The sequence below is a fragment of the Panthera leo genome, chromosome D2 (genome assembly GCF_018350215.1).
Source record: "Panthera leo isolate Ple1 chromosome D2, P.leo_Ple1_pat1.1, whole genome shotgun sequence".
Lineage (NCBI taxonomy): Eukaryota > Metazoa > Chordata > Mammalia > Carnivora > Felidae > Panthera > Panthera leo.
In genome coordinates, this window is record NC_056689.1 from 60,021,484 (window position 1) to 60,038,246 (window position 16,763).

The 16,763-nt window shown below is 51.0% G+C and overlaps 1 protein-coding gene across 5 annotated transcripts; it reads left to right on the plus strand.

Moving 5' to 3' along the window:
• Positions 1–656: 656 nt before the first annotated feature.
• Positions 657–15,612, plus strand: PPRC1 (PPARG related coactivator 1). Of its 5 annotated transcripts, none has more exons than XM_042907966.1 (14): positions 658–873; positions 4,624–4,812; positions 5,353–5,502; positions 5,623–5,724; positions 5,839–8,740; positions 9,067–9,120; positions 9,955–10,012; positions 10,791–10,861; positions 11,813–12,536; positions 13,977–14,123; positions 14,239–14,305; positions 14,424–14,545; positions 14,794–14,945; positions 15,232–15,612. In XM_042907966.1, exons 1-14 carry the CDS (start codon positions 721–723, stop codon positions 15,333–15,335), a joined length of 4,995 nt encoding a protein of 1,664 aa, XP_042763900.1. In that variant the 5' UTR covers positions 658–720; the 3' UTR covers positions 15,336–15,612. The 5 variants fall into 5 exon arrangements, with proteins under 5 accessions (XP_042763903.1, XP_042763904.1, XP_042763900.1 ...); XM_042907968.1 differs by having other exon boundaries at positions 5,623–5,715; XM_042907967.1 differs by having other exon boundaries at positions 5,356–5,502.
• The last annotated feature ends 1,151 nt before the right edge of the window (positions 15,613–16,763 follow it).

The following is a 16,763-nucleotide window of genomic DNA, read 5'->3' on the forward strand; positions in this document are numbered from 1 at the left end:
ACACTGCTGTATGGTATATAGGAAAGTTGTTAAAAAGGAAATCTCATCACAAGGGGAAAATTTTTTTATTTTATCTATATACGGAGATGGGTTAGCTGAACGTATGGTGGTAATCACAGTACCTGTAAATCAAACAATCATGCTATATGCCTTAAAGTTATACAGTGATGTGTGTTAATTATTTCATTTCCTAATGAAACCAGAAATTAAAAAAAAAAAAAAAAAAAAAGATTAAACTAGCAGGAGTGGCGCAGATTAGGTGAAGGTTAGTTCCGGGAGTGCGGGTGCCCACTAGAGGGTGCTGTTTCAAAACACAGGCCCACTTGGTCTAAGGGGAAAGGAAAGTACCGCATTATAGAACGTCAGATAAAGAGGGCGTTCCGACAGTTGGACAAATTAGGACAATAAAGAGATGCGCAAATGGTAACTCTCCTCTTATTACCTCGCGCTCCCCAACTAGGTTCCCCCCCGCGGAACACAAAATTAAGCATGACAGTATGTCTGTAGCACGTGCCGCTGGGCTCCCCTTAAAGCAACTACTACTCCCAGGCTCCCTTGCGAGGCCAGGGCCCTCTTCCCAGGTGCGAGTGGGTCTTGCCGCAAGGCCTTTTGGGATCCGCAGTCTTGCAGTGTCTTCCGGGAATTGTAGTTCCTTTCCCACAATCTGCTGGGCGAGGCGGTGCCGGCGACCAGAGCTGCGCTGAGTGTTCAGGGGCCAAGATGGCGGCGCGCCGGGGACGGAGAGACGGAGTCGCGCCGTCACCAAGTGGGGGCCCCGGACCCGACCCCGGGGGTGGAGTGCGCGGCAGCAGTTGGGGGAGTCGGAGCCAAGCGCCGTATGGGACTGTGGGCGCTGTGAGTGGTGGGGAGCAGGTGAGAGGCTGGCTGGCGGCCCGCGGCTGGCAGCAAAGCAGCGTGTGCCGGGCGATGACACGTGGACGCCACAGGAAAGGGAGGAAGCGCTCGGGAGGCTATGCGGGTGGCTGCGGAAGACAGGTTGGGCTAAATGGACCTGGGCTGTTTGCTGGAGGGATGCAGGCAGAGGCGGGGTCCCCATGGCCATTCCTCCGGAATGCTGGAGGGGCATAGTCGGGTGTTGGAAACGGCCCGTGGTGGGGGGTCAGGGATTCGGACTTGGAATCGTGGGCTAAGACCTTCCTCTAAGGATGCCGAGTGGGGGTGCCCCTAGCACCGCGCCGCAATGCCTTTTCGGAGCCACGTGGGATTGGGGGGGGGGGGAGCAATTTTCCCGGGAGAACTTGTCGGCTTCCCCTCCCCCTCTAGGCGGCCCTGGCACCCACGTGGGTTGGGCTTCTGGTGGGGGGGTGGCCCTCGGGTCCACGTGGGGGCGGGGAGGGGATGTCCACGTGGCTCCCGCTCCAGGCTGCCCGGCATCTCGTATCGGCGTTGGAGCCGCACTGCTGGGAACTGGGTGTGTCTCAGCCTGTCCCGCCATCTCCGGCGGGGCTGGTGGGGGGGGGGGGGGCCCTGGCTGGGAAGGAAGGTAGGGGCTGCTAGAGTAAACTTTGCGCAGAGCCTTGGAGTAGTTTTTTTTCTCGTGCATTGGTCCACGGCGCCTCTCGACAGGGGATGGTGAAGGACTCTCCAGATGTGCGGGGAGTCAGTTCCCTGTGGATGTTAGAGTGTGTTGGGCAGTGTAGAAAGGCTGAGGTTGAAGGGCTGCGAAGTAAGCTTGTGGCGGCTTCTGTCTGACCGGCTTGTGGTGGGTTGTGAGTCATGGACACTGGCGTTTTGGTTGCTTTCGGACCTGCTTCATTCCTGATACAAGGGGCATGGGGAGTGTCAACATATACATGGGATAAGCCTAAGTAAGGTAAAGAGAATCCTTTCTCCTTCCCCCACTTTTTCCTCCAGCATCTCTTTTGAGGCCGCGGCTAAGGCCTGCTTCTTTTATTGACACACAAAAAATTGAGGTGGTCTGTATTTAAGGCTCTTTGGAATTTTGCTGGGGATGGGGAAAAGAGGCCATTTGAGAACTATTCACCACTAGTTGAACATTTATTGGACAAGGGTGGTTTCTTTCTGTCAGATTCTATTGGCTTGGCCTTCAGTTCTCCATACTGAGAAAGTGTTATCACACTCCTCTGCAGAGGGCTTCTTAAAAGTTGCCAGTGGGCTGGACTCAGTCTGAAAGGTTATCTCTCTTAAGCAGTTAAGCTGAGTCCTTGAAAGCTTTTGGGTTTTTTTTGTTTTGGTTTTAGGTGGGAATTGGGCCGCAGGCTACCAGGTAATGTCAGTTCCAGCAGACCAGTTCGGGCCCAAGATTCTGGGGACGTAGTTTGGGAGCTGCCCACCTTTTGGAGGAGAGGCAGGAAGGATCCACGATCCAGCTGTAATCCAAATTAGGTGGTTATTGGTGGTTGGAGATGGTCTCATGGAGAGATTATGTATATCTCTTCCCTTACGTCCTCCCCCCAAAAGATGGGCATGTGAAAGCTAGTCAGTCAACCAACTATTTATTGAGATACTGTATTCAGACACAAGGGATGCTGTGGTAAAACCACACATGGTCCGTGTTCTCCAGTATCGTCCAGTTTTATCGTGATAGACAGGCAATAAATAAATGATAAGTGGCACGAAAGGAAAAGTGCAGCGTATTTGGGATTATATAACCAGCAGTAGTAATCTATATTGTGAAGTCTGGGAAGGGATATTAAGTTGAGGTGAGGGAGGGAAGTTTTCATCATTGGAAATAGTATGGAAAGGCCTTGAAGTGGGAGGCTTCAATATGGCTTATTGAGGAAACAGAAACCTGTATGGCTGATGCATAGAGAGAGAGGCACAGTAGTAAGAGAGGACATACTGGAGAAGAGCCTAGTAGGGAAGATCAGGACCCCTGTAAGACATATTAAGGAGTTTAAACCTAATGCTAAGAGCAGTAAGCTGCTATTGGAAGGGTTTAGGAAGAGTCTCAAAGTGATCAGATGTGTATTCTTAATAACTTGTAGTTGTTTTTGAACCCTGTAGGGACAAGACTGGATGTGAGAAAGCCAGATGGGTTTCTCTGCTAGATGATCTTGGTATCTGGGAGCTGTGCTGTGTGAGGATTGAGGGATAGGTGCTGTCAGGTGAAGAGAGGGGTGTCTCTGACTAGGGCTCCAGTACCTGCCTGATGGAGGTGGTGAGTGGTTCCCAGAGCTGGGCATTGTCTTAAAGATTTTGGCCTGGTGGCTGGGTCAGGTAGGTGGCAGGGCAAGTTGAGATGCAGTCTCCTTGCTCACCCAGGAGGAGTGTTTGCTGAGCCAGGTGCTATTCAGCTGCTGGTTGTAATTATAGGATTGTGAAGGTCTGGGAGGAGTTAGTGCCTAAAACCTGCCACCTTTCACTTCCTCTCTGGACTTGGTCTCCTAAAGTGTATCTAGCCTTTCCTCTCTGGGCATTTGAACTCCTCAGCTTGGTTAGGGGGGTGGGTTTGGAGGGTATAGTCACACCTGTGTTTTTTTTTTTTTTTGCGTTCTCTTGAAAGAGGTGCAGAGTTTCCCTTTGCTGAGTGGGGGAGGGAGGCTTGTATTTGTTTCTATTCAGTCTTTCCATCATCTGTTTCCTATAGTGGAGATACCCCTGGCTTTGGCCTCTGGCCTTGCCAGTCCCATTCCAGCTACTTCTGGCTCTGCCCACACCCACACTCTTGACAGGCCTGGGCGGGTGGCTCCCTGCCTGACAAGGCTGAAGATGTTGCTGGTTCCCAGGCAAGTAGTGGGGTGGGGCTTTTCCATGTACTGACTCAAGGAATCAAGCTTTCTCTTCTTTTGCTCTCACATGGTAGGAGTAGGGAGGAGACTTTTCCTTTGGGACTACCATTGAGAGGTTCAGTGGCACACTGTAGGGCCTTCAAAATAAAAGTGTGAATTAAGTGTGAATCACAGCTGTGTATAAGACACGGTGCTAGGCATCACGAATAATTAGGAAGTATAAGAACAGTTTAAACCCTTCCAAGATCAAAGAAGGATATAGGCTAGTATCGTACAAAGGGTTATTTTGCCCCAAAGGAACTTAGAATTTAGTTTTAGTAATGATGCTAGGACTATCATGGGGTGGAGAGGGGACAAGATGTGATTGCCACTGGTACAGAAACCTGAATGAATTCAGGGGTGTGAGGAGAGATCAGCATGGATTGGGGAAGCCTGAGTTATCTTGAAGAAGGTAGGGTTTCTAAGCTAAGCAGAGAAGAGAGGCCTAGGCAGGATTTGGGAGAGGGAAGGTGGTTGGAGCTGAAATTGCCTGTTTGCTGACCACCACTCTTTCGGTGTACCCCTCAGACTGTTTGACTCTTCTGAAAAATCTTGTTCTTTCTGATGTTTTTACTCCCTGGTTTAGTGATCTTCTGTGGCTCCAACTGTTTCTGGATGGAGTCCAAACTTTTTTTTTTTTTTTTGCCCAGAAGATCCATGGACACTGCCATCCTGACTGGGGCTTTGTTTCGTAGGTTGTACTTCTCTCTGCCCAGCAAGTCCAGAGGTTTGGCTCTGGTGGGGCTCCTGCTGAGTCTGGGGCCATTGGTGGAAGCTTGGGCACCTGGTTTACAGAGCATATCATTCAGCTGCCCTAGGTGCCCCGTGCTCTGCAGACTTTACACCCTTCTGACTGTCCTGTTTGCCTCAGGTGCTGCTGCATGAGGAAGGGGACGATTCTGGTTTTGTCAGTCTGTCTCGGCTTGGCCCCTGTCTGAGGGACAAGGACCTGGAGATGGAGGAGCTGATACTGCAGGATGAGACACTGCTGGGGACCATGCAGAGCTACATGGATGCCTCCCTCATCTCCCTCATTGAAGATTTTGGGAGCCTTGGGGAGGTGAGCTGGGACTGGGTTTGGAGGTCTTCAGGTAGGAGCTTTGCATTGGAGGCTATGGCCCGGTGGCTCTGCTTTCCCAGGATCTTGGCTCCTGGATACCTAAACTGAGTCCTTGAAGTGTGTTTCTTATTTCTCCAGGAGAATTGGGCTACAAGCTGCCAGATTATATCCCATGTGAACATGCCCTGGCAGGCTTGGACTGTAGTCCTGCATGGGCCCCCAACTTACATGTCCAGGGGGGTTCCCATCTGTGTTTTGAGTTCAATTCCAGCCTAGCCGAGGGTTGTCTGCTGAGCATCCCACATCTAGGGGTGGAAGGAGTATGTGAAACATAAGCCTAAGTATCAATTCTGACAGGCCTCTGTTGGCATTAGAGGGGTGGGGATGGTAATGAATGAGATTAGAGCCCATGCTTCCTGGCAGTCTAGCAAATTGAGCTGAACTGAGCCTGAGAGGCTGATTCTCTTGGCTTGCAGTCATTCTGAGTGGCCAGTAGACCATTAGGAATAATGGTAGGACCTTTCTTTTGTCTTTCTGGAGCAGAGCAGGTTATCTCTGGAGGACCAGAATGAAGTGTCACTGCTCACAGCTCTGACAGAGATCTTGGACAATGCAGATTCCGAGAACCTGTCTCCGTTTGACAGCATTCCTGACTCAGAACTGCTTGTGTCACCTCGGGAGGGCTCCTCTGTGAGTGTGGGACCAGGGGAAGAGGGTATGTGGTTGGTGCAAATGTTAGAACCATGACTGTGGGCCTACTTATATAGTTGTGAAGCACAAACTCATCTCAGGTCTTTTTCTCCCTGTCAGCTGCACAAGCTGCTCACCCTCTCCCGGACACCTCCAGAACGTGACCTCATCACCCCAGTTGACCCACTGGGGCCCAGCACAGGCAGTAATAGAGTGAGTGGGGTAAGCCTGACCTAGGGAGCCTCGGAGACTCCCAGGAGGGAGAAGTATGTGGGGACAGGCCTGGAAAAATATATCCTTGGCGAAAATATCTGTAGCTTCTTTTCTCTTCTGCAGGTTGAGATGTCCCTCTCAGATCCCCCTTGGGACTTCTCCCCACCCTCCTTCTTAGAGACTTCCTTCCCTAAGCTTCCTAGCTGGAGACCCTCAAGATCAAGAGCCCGCTGGGGTCAATCCCCTCCTCCCCAGCAGCGTAGCGATGGGGAAGAAGAGGAGGAGGTGGCCAGCTTTAGTGGCCAGATGCTTGCTGGGGAGCTCGACAACTCCGTGAGCAGTATTCCAGACTTCCCTATGCACCTGGCCTGCCCGGAGGAGGAAGATAAAACAGCAGCAGCAGAGATGGCAGTGCAGGCAGCTGGCGACGAGAGCATCTCCTCCTTGAGTGAGTTGGTGCGGGCCATGCATCCATACTGCTTGCCCAACCTCACCCACCTGACATCACTCGAGGATGAGCTTCAGGAGCAGCCAGATGATTTGACACTGCCTGAGGATTGTGTGGTGCTAGAGATTGTGGGCCAGGCAGCCACAGCTGGCAATGACCTGGAGATCCCAGTTGTGGTACGGAAGATTCCTACTGGACCCCAGCCTGTGCTTCTGGATGACTCACTAGAGGCCAGTCCAGCTTTGAAGCTACTCATGCCTACACTAGAGTCAGAGACAGAGGCTGCTGTGCCCAAGGAGAACCTCTGCCCTCAGAAAGAGGGGTTGTCAGAGGAAAACCTGGAGTCAGTCTGCTTGTTAGAGCCCAAGGAGGTCATGGAACCAATGATGCCCAAGGAGTCTCAGAACCCACCAGCCAACACAATGCTGAGTTCCCAGAAAGCTCGAAAGGGCAGGAGGAAGAAGAGCAAAGAGCAGCCAGCAGCCTGTACAGAAGGCTATGCCAGGAGGCTGAGGTCATCTTCTCGTGGGCAATCTACTGTGGCTACAGAGATAACCTCACAGGCAGGAAATTTGCCTCAGGAGGAACTTAAAAGAGAGGTCGCACCTCCCCGTAGTAGAGGGAAGCCCCGGGCTTGGGCTCGGGCCTGGGCAGCTGCCTTGGAGAAACCTAGCTCTGGGAACTTGGAGAGTAGTGCTGGACAAGCTAGTGCTGCTAAAGAAGATCCTCTAGACCTTTATTCCAACCTGGTAGACAGCATCCACGCTAACCCTGTTCCAACTCATCTCTCACTGGTTGATTCTGCTCCATCCGACCCCATGCCACTTGAGTCTGTTGAAACTGATCCCACTGCAGTTAACCCTGTTCAAGCTGACCCTGTACCTGTTGATCCTGCATTGGTTGACTTTGCTTCAGCCAACTCAGAGCTGGTTGACCCTCTCCCAGCTGACCCAGTCCTGGCTGACTCAGCAGAAATTGACCCTACAGTGGTTGTTCCCATCTCAGATGACTTGCCACCAGGTGACCCTGTCCCAGCCGACTCAGCACCAGTTGACTCTGTTCCCAGTGACCTGGCTCCAGTTGATCCTGTGCTAGTTAAATCTAGGCCATCTGATCCCAGACGTGGTGCAGTGTCTTCAGTCCAGGGGAGTCCAGCTCCCCAGTTACTTCTGGAGTCAGAGTCCTTGGACCCCCTAAAGGCCATCATCCCCGAAGTCCGGGAGGTTGTGGGTCCTTTGAAGGTAGAAAGTAGTACCAGTGCCACAACCCAGGAAGCCAGACCTCGGCCTCTTAGCCTATCAGAGTACCGGCGACGAAGGCAGCAGCGCCAAGCAGATGCAGAAGAGAGGAGTCCCCAGCCCCCAGCTGGGAAGTGGCCTAGTCTCCCAGAGACCCCCACAGGGCTGGCAGACATCCCTTGTCTTGTCATCCCACCAGCCCCAGCCAAGAAGACAACTCTGCAGAGAAGCCCTGAGGTTCCTCCTGAGGCTTGCTTTGTGCCTATGGGTCCCAGCCCTGCTTCTCCTAGTCCTGAGCCACCTGCAAGCAAACCTGTGGCCTCAACTCCCACTGAACAGGTGCCATCCCAAGAGATACCACTACCAGCAAGACCTCCACCTCCTACTGTGCAGTCCATGCCCTCCACAATGCCCACTGCTTTGCCTTTTCCCCCAGGTGGGCTAGGCATGACTCCCATGATGCCCCTTCCTACAGGTGGGCAAGGGATCCCCAGTCTGCCCCCACCTCCCTTGCAGCCTCCCAGTCTTCCAATGTCTATGGGACCGGTGCCACCTGATCCCTATACTCATTATGCTCCTGTGCCACCCTGGCCTTGTTATCCCCCTGTGTCCCCTTCTGGCTATCCATGCCTCCCCCCGCCACCAACAGTGCCCCTAGTATCTGGTACTCCTGGCACCTATGCTGTGCCCCCCACTTGCAATGTGCCTTGGGTACCCCCTCCAGCCCCAGTCCCACCTTACAGCTCCAGCTGTGCCTATGGGCCCTTGGGATGGGGCCCAGGGCTGCAACACCCTCCATTCTGGCCTTCTATGCCACCACCTCCTTTGCCTCTGGCATCTGTTGGGAGAGCTGCTCCCCCATCCAAGGTGGAGCCCAGTGGCATCCCAGCTGGCCCTCCTGAAAGTGTACTTTCTGTGCCAATGGCTCCTCCTCTCAGTCTTGGGTCAACTGGCCAGGGAGCTTTGCAGATAGAGCCCACCAAGGTGGAGCCCACCAAGGTGGAAGTCAAGTCAGTGCCTGTGTCTCCTCATCTGAAACATAAGGTGTCCTCCCCAATGCAAAGCCCCCAGATTAAGGCTCCACCGTGTTTGTCTGCTGAGAGTGTGGATGTTGAGGAGCCTGCATCAGAGAGGCTAAAGCCTGAGATCCAGGAGACAAGGCCCAGGGAGAAGCCCCCCTCTCCTGTTACCAAGGTTGCTCCTACACCCACACCAAAGCAGAGCACTGTAACTAAGGTGCCTGCTGTCCACCCAGCCCGTCTAAGGAAACTCTCCTTCCTGCCTACCCCACGGACTCAAGGCCCTGAGGACGTGGTACAGGCTTTCATCAGTGAGATTGGTAAGTGCCACATGGTTTAGTTGATGTGAAAGGCATGGGGGTTGGATGGGGAGTGTCCTCCATAGAACACGATAAACCACTCTCATAGGGACTGGTCTTTGTCAGATTTGTTTGGAGGGTTCTTTGTTTTTTTGGAGGGTTCTTGAGAGAGCGAGCTCTGGGTTTGTTTGATTTCTTCTGCTTTGTGTTGCTGCCTTGGTTTGCTTAGTACAGTGGTTAGGGACAGCATCAAGGGAATTGATTTGGGAGATGACTTGGGAATTCCAGGACCTGGGCACTCAGTCGATAGGGGCTGGATTCCAATCCTGTGTTGTGTACTTCCACAGGAATTGAGGCATCGGACCTGTCCAGTCTGCTGGAGCAGTTTGAGAAATCTGAAGGTGAGGGCACCTAGGTAGCTATGCTGTAATCGCTTTTTATTGATGCTTTATTTGGGCCCAGCCCTGTAGTTGCTTAGGTGGAAGGAAGGGAACGGTGGAGGGGCGGTCTCAGTCCCAGAGAAGTAGTTTCAATCTGATTGCAAGGGGAAGACAAGGTTCATGGACAATACAGTCTAAGCCAGGGACAGGTGGCAGTAAGCATGGCAAGAATTATAAAGAGTAGTTGGATGTGGAGGTCCCAGTGGGTTGGGTTGGTTGGGGACATTTTTCTAGAAAACTGGCTGTTAGGCTGGGCTCTGAAATACAGGATGCATGTGTAGTGAATAAAGGCAGAAGTATAAGGAGGATTGTATGTTTGGAAGACAGTGGATAGCTGAGCTTACTCAGTACAAAGCAAGGATCTAGGTGCTCTGGAGGATACTATGTCCTGTTCGTAAGGAGCTTATGGTCTAATAGGGGAGGAAAATTACATAAATGTCCCTGAGTTAGTAACAAGTTATCTACAATACAAGGAAAAATGTAATATGGTGTAAGTGTAGAACCAGAATAGACCAAGACTGGAAAGTCAGGTCATATAGAACCTTGAACGCTAGTCTTAGAAGTTTGGACTCTATCTCAGACTCACTGGGAAGTTAACAGATATTTCTGAGCAGAAACATGATTAAAAATAGTACCTGGGTACCTACTAGAAGAGAATGGATCTCTCTGGGGAGAGTCCAGTGATATATGTACACAAAGTGGATTTTTCTTCTTTGGGTCTCAAAGCCAGCCCTTCTGTGCCTCCTCAATCTGGAACATCTGGTTGGCCTTTTAACTAATTTGGTTTCTTTGCAGCCAAAAAGGAGTGCCCTCCCCCGGCTCCTGCTGACAGCTTGGCTGTAGGAAACTCAGGGTGAGTATGGAGACATATGAGCGAGTTACCCTACAGCTGTTGGTCAGCAGCCGGCCGGTGCTTCAGGACCGTCAACTGGATGCCTCTGTTACAGGGCTTTTAGTCAGCTTTAGAGTCTTTCCCTGTTTCCCCCTCCCCTCCTCAGCTCATCACTACTGGGCACTGTCTTGGGTGGTAGGTAGGAGGGTGTGTACCATCCTCTGGCTGATTCCAGTCTGGGATTCCAAATGTCCTGGAGTTGCCTTTTGTCTTCTGGCAAATTGTGCCTTTGGGGATTTCTTTCCTTCCTTTTATCAAGTGTTAAGCTTGCTCAACACTGGTGATGATAAAAGATCAAGTGGGGTAAGGTGTTGGTGGCTAGGGCTCTCCTGACTCCTTGGACGAAGTACCCTGGACCTCCTTGTTCCTCAGTCTTCCAGCACTGAGAGGCCTTTTTTCATTTTTCATGTTCATGGTACCCTATCCTGTGCTGCCAAGCATATTCCCATCCATGTTGATTTTGGGTTGGTTTGAGCTAGGCAGGCAAGTCTCCTGGCTTAAAGGAGGTGGGGGGTATTTAAGGTCATAGCCAGCCTGCCTCCTAGAATTGGACAGAGCTGAGCTGAGACCCAAACTACATTCAGTCAGTAAGATCGCATTTGTGCTGGAGGAGAGTGATAGGGGCAGTTTGTGTATCCTATTCTTCTCTGCACACACCCCTCTCCCGTTGCTTTATGAGGAAAACATATACAAGATGTTGAGGAGGCAATGAACCAGGCTTTCCCTTTTCCCCCGCCAGCAACGTTGACACTCCCCAGGAGAAGAGGCCCCTAGACCGGTTACAAGCCCCAGAACTGGCCAACGTGGCAGGTGGGTTCAGGGTGGGGAATTCTGCCTTTGATTAGTTTATGCAGCGAATGTTTGTAGAGTCTGCCCTGCACTGGGTGTGTGTAGTTGTTGGGAATACAGAGATCTGATCCTCATCCTTGAGATTCTCACAGTCCAGGGAGCAGATGTATAAACGAGCATGTTGAGTATCAGAGATCGTATGTTAAAGGAGCCTTTGTGGTTTATAGTGGGATCTGAAATGGGTCGGTCAGGGGAGGGTCATGTACAGTTGGTGTTATCCCGGAGGCAGAGGTTTGAGAAGATGACTAATACCAATTAGGTTTAGGGGATGGGGCATTCTAGGGAGATGGAGCTGCTGGAGAACTGAAGAAATGAAACCAGCCTGTTACGTTTTGGGGAATTATGAGTTGTTTGGTTTGACTGGAGTGTAGTGGCTGATGAGGGTGGTGGGCAGAACTAAAGCAAGAGATAAAGCTGAAGTGTTAAGTAGGAAGTCAGATGAAGGGAACTTTGAATGCCGTGTTAAGCTGTTTGGACTTTATCTTTGCATTGAAGAAGCAATTGGTTACGGGGCCGTTCCCTGTAGCAGGAATGTAGAAAACAGGTGGATGGGCATGAAGCCCCAGGCAGGAGATCATTGGAAGGTGATTACAGGAGTCCAGGCAGATGCAGCCCAGGCAGTGTAGGGGGAGGGCTGGGTCTAAGAATGGAGAGGTAGACCATATAGGAGCTGGTCACTAACTAGGTTTGGGCAGTGAGAGGCTGAGGGGTTCAGGAGGACACTAGCTGTCTGGGTTTATATTGCTCGGTCCCCAAGATGGGGAACTTGGGGGAAGGAATAGTTGCAATAGTGGGAGAAGTTGGGCTGTTGACCTTTGGTGTACTTTGTGACATGAGGTGGGGGTCTCTGGAGCCCCTGGAAGTGTAGAATCGGATCTCATCCTGCTATCTCCATCCTCCCTCCCCTCACAGGGCTCACCCCACCAGCCACCCCTCCCCACCAATTATGGAAGCCCCTGGCTGCTGTTTCACTGCTGGCCAAAGCCAAATCTCCTAAGTCCACCGCCCAGGAGGGAACCCTGAAGCCTGAAGGAGTTACAGAGGCCAAACATCCAGCTGCAGCCTGCCTCCAAGAAGGGGTCCATGGCCCTAGTCCAGTCCATGTGGGCTCTGGGGACCATGACTATTGTGTCCGGAGCAGGACTCCCCCCAAAAAGACGCCTGCCTTAGTCATTCCAGAGGTGGGCTCCCGATGGAACGTCAAACGCCATCAGGACATCACCATCAAACCCGTCTTGTCCCTGGGCCTGGCCGCCCCCCTGCCCCCACGCACAGCTGCCTCCCAGGAGCCACTTGATCACAGGACTAGCAGTGAGCAGGCAGATGCCCCAGCAACTTGCCTTGCCCCATCCGCCTTGCTCTCCCCTGAGGCCTCACCTTGCCGGAATGACATGAACACTAGGACTCCCCCTGAGCCCTCAGCCAAGCAGCGGTCGGTGCGCTGTTACCGAAAAGCCTGCAGGTCGGCCAGCCCCCCAAGCCGGGGTTGGCAGGGCTGCCGTGGCCGCAGCAGCCGTTCTATCAGCTCTGGGTCCAACCGGACCAGCGAAGCATCTTCCTCCTCATCCTCATCGTCGTCTTCCTCATCCCGGTCCCGGTCCCGGTCCCTCTCCCCCCCACACAAGAGGTGGCGAAGGTGAGCTCTGATGGCCTGTTAGGTCCTCTTCATTTAGGAAGTCCATGGGCTCTCCTTTGGTTTACTTAGAAAGCTTTTGCACATTGAGCTTGATGCTTTCAGGCATTAAGGCTTCTACTTCTGTCCTTGGCTTTTGTCTTCTTCCCCTTTCCTGGATTATTGAAGGAGGCAAGCTGTGAGAAGATAGCTTCTATACCCTGTTTGAGTTTGGGGATCACCGAGGTCTGCTGCTTCCTTGACCCCTGCCTTGGGGAGACCATTAGGCTTGCGTCTCGCCCGTGTTTGATCCTTTACATACTTTATCAGTCCTCACTTCTGCTCTTTTCTTGTGGGATGTTGGAAGGTGGGATAAGTAGCTTGTTAATGGCAGTTCTTCTAATCATCTGTCCAGGAAAGAGTCTGGGCAGTTCCTTTGGTTGTCACTGTGGCCTCATACGTTTTCTGGCAATGCCTTTTTCTCAGTTAAAGACCAAGATTTTCCTACTTAATCCATGAATAATTTTTTGTTTTTAAACCAGAATAATCTCTTTTTAAAAAAAAAATTTTTTTTAAAAAAAATTTTTTTTTTTTTCAACGTTTATTTATTTTTGGGACAGAGAGAGACAGAGCATGAACGGGGGAGGGACAGAGAGAGAGGGAGACACAGAATCGGAAACAGGCTCCAGGCTCCGAGCCATCAGCCCAGAGCCTGACGCGGGGCTCGAACTCACGGACCGTGAGATCGTGACCTGGCTGAAGTCAGACGCTTAACCGACTGCGCCACCCAGGCGCCCCAAAAAAAAAAAATTTTTTAATGTTTATTCATTTTCTGAGAGCAAGACAGAGCACGAGTGGGGGAGGGGCAGAGAGAGGGAGACACAGAATCCAAAGCAGGTTCCAGGCTCTGAGCTGTCAGCACAGAGCCCAATGTGGCGCTCAGCCTCACTAACCGTGAGATCATGACCTGGCTGAAGTGGGACGCTTAACCGTCTGAGCCACCCAGGTGCCCCTGAGCCAGAATGACCTCTTAAGAAATGACCTCTACTCCATGTCTAGCAAGTCACCTCCTTTTTACATCCTGGTCACAGTACTGCTATGAGACATGTTAGGGGAGCAGGAACCCAGAGACCCAGGCCTGGCATCCCCAGCTAGACCTAGGGCCCAGCCCTTTATTCCCAAGTCTCCATTTATTTTTCTTTGACTTGTTAAACGTTTTTGTTGTTAATTGCATAGTTGAAAATAACTATGATCTATGTGAGAACACTCTAAAACATTCCAAATACGCCTAAAATTCATGAGGGCTCAGTTTGGTCATCTGTGGAGTTCTTCTAGATCTCTTTTCCTCTGCTTTTCCTTTGGTCCTGAGCTTCCGGACAGGGAGGCAAGGTTGGGGCCAAGGTGAGGTAAGCAGAATATATCTGCACCACTCCCAGCATTCCTGCATGCCTCTTTATTCTCTAGATCCAGTTGCAGTTCTTCTGGACGTTCCCGAAGATGCTCTTCCTCGTCCTCCTCCTCATCTTCCTCATCTTCCTCATCTTCGTCATCCAGTTCCCGAAGCCGGTCCCGCTCCCCATCCCCCCGCCGGAGAAGTGACAGGAGGCGGAGGTGAGTGTGTGATCAGGGAGTCTGGGTATCTGGGATGCAAATCCCAAATTTGAGAGTTCTGAGACTTGAGTTGTCTAATGTCTGGGGGGCTGATGGCACCTTCTTTTCATGTCAGGTACAGCTCTTATCGTTCACATGACCATTACCAAAGGCAGAGAGTGCTGCAGAAGGAGCGTGCAATAGTGAGTAGAGGAATAGGTCCTGGGAGGATGGGGCTTGCCCCTGAGCCATGAGCTTGGAGAGCCTTCTGCAGCAGTGGCCTTGGCTCATGGTGTGTCAATTTTCCTTGTCTCAACATAGGAGGAGAGAAGAGTGGTCTTCATTGGGAAGATACCTGGCCGCATGACTCGGTCAGAATTGAAACAGAGGTTCTCTGTTTTTGGAGAGATTGAGGAGTGCACTATCCACTTCCGTGTCCAAGGGTAAGGTTGGACCTTTAGGTCAGAATGTCCTTTCCACCCCATTTGTCTACCTTGGTGCTGCTTTGTCTTTCCCCCTTCCTTCCTCTGGTGTGTTAGGCAATGTAGGATGACACCTTCACTCCTAGTCAGAGGGTTGGCCATTTGGGGAAGAAGAACTACCCGAGTCTCTCTCTACCCTGGGAAGTATCTCTTCTCCTTGGCAAGTGCCTAAATAGCCATCCCAGCCTCTGCCTCACCTTCCTCACCAGTGACAACTACGGCTTCGTCACTTACCGCTATGCTGAAGAGGCATTTGCAGCCATCGAGAGTGGCCACAAGCTAAGGCAGGCAGATGAGCAGCCCTTTGATCTCTGCTTTGGGGGCCGCAGGCAGTTCTGCAAGAGAAGCTATTCTGATCTTGGTGAGTGGAGGAGACCCCGAGGCTTTGGTATACTTCATATTGTCCCCAGAAGGGTTTCCAACCTTTTGAGAGTGGAGCTAGGTAGACTTGTCACTAGGTGACACACAAAGAACACAAAGGGGGTGGGATGAGAGGAGAAATGGGGGCTCTTTAGTCTTATTTACTTAACACCAGGGTGATTGATGTTATTCCATCCATTAGTGGGGTGGGAGGAGGCTGGCCATTTGAGGACCCTGTGATTGGGAAGTATTGTCAGAGACCTTGATGTCTGTCTCTATTTTTATAGACTCCAACCGGGAAGACTTTGACCCTGCTCCTGTAAAGAGCAAATTTGATTCTCTTGACTTTGACACATTGTTGAAACAGGCCCAGAAGAACCTCAGGAGGTAACCCTGGGCCCTTCTCCCCCTTCCCTCCTTCTTTGGAGGTGTCCAACCTCCTCCACCCTCCCCTCCCCCAATTTAGGGGAGAGAGCTGCTAGTGAGATGACTGTTTTATAAAGAAATGGAAAAAAGTGAAATAAAAAATGTGTTAAATCAGATTTTTGAAGGGTTATTTGTTTTTTTATAACAGGCATTGAAACAAGTTAACTCATTCCTATGTTAAGATGGGGCTGAGGGGTTCCCCTGTGTTTGGAAGTTCTAAGGCACTATACAGACCAATAAACACGAACTACAAACAATTTCCAAGTGCTGTTGTGCTTCTTTCAATGGTGCTAGTGCCAGACATACTCACTTTTCCAATCTGAATGCAATCAGGGACAGGCTTACCTCCATTTAGTTCCTAGGACCCCTCTTTGGTTTGATGCAAAATCCTATTGGACTTGATACTTGTCTCCTTAGGTTGTGTTGTCTGTGAAATCAGTCTTCTAGGGCAGTGTTTCTCAAACTTTAAAAGGGATCTCTTCAGAATGTAGATTCTGACTTCTGGGGTGGAGCCTGAGATTCTGCATTTCAAACAAAGGGATGCTGATGCTGCAGTCTCAAGGAAGGGATTTTACCATCAAGAACCTGGAGGAAGTTTGCAGTTGTTCCAAATGAAGGATCTCTAAACAGAAGCTTCTGTGTACATGTACCATTTTAGCTTGAGCACAATGCTTGGTACACAAGAGGTACTCAGAAAAACACATGCATGTGGACAGACATCTGGGAAAGAGGGAGTTGTAGGAGTTATATCTATTAGCAGAGTGCCTATTTTGAGAAAAGCAAAGGAGACATGGGTCCCCTGAGAAAGTGGGTCCTTACCCTTCAGAAGGTTTATTAATGGGAAGTAGTCAAAGGGTAGTGGGTAAAGGGATTGATGTCTGCTAATGTGATAAAACTTGGAATTAACTTGGCAGGCCTGGGCATTGATTTTTGAATATCATGACAGACACTTGGGAGGGTTTTCTAGTTCTCCCACAGGGAGAGTTCAGGTGTGAACTGTGACTCGGGAGGTAGGAGGATTATTTCCAGGATTATAGAATTGAAAAGATTGCTGCTGTATTGCTCAGAGTTGGTGCAATGGCTTTACATTTCATGGAGCTGACCTAATGCTGAATGAGTATGTAAGAGAGGAAGGGGTTGTCTCATGGGCAAATCATGAGGTAGGGGCATTTTTGGGGAATCGTCCCTCTATTACCATGGATAAAATGAAGGATCCTCTCTGTATTTGAGGTGGGAGTACAGGGGCTGGGGTGGTATCTAACGGCCTCTTCTGCTTAGTGGAGACAGGGAAGATGAAGGGTGGGAATTCTCTGGCCGTGCGAACGGTAGTGATTGGGAGATCCTGTGACCCTAGTCTAGAGAGTCCAAGGACCGCTCAAGCCTCCCGGCTCAC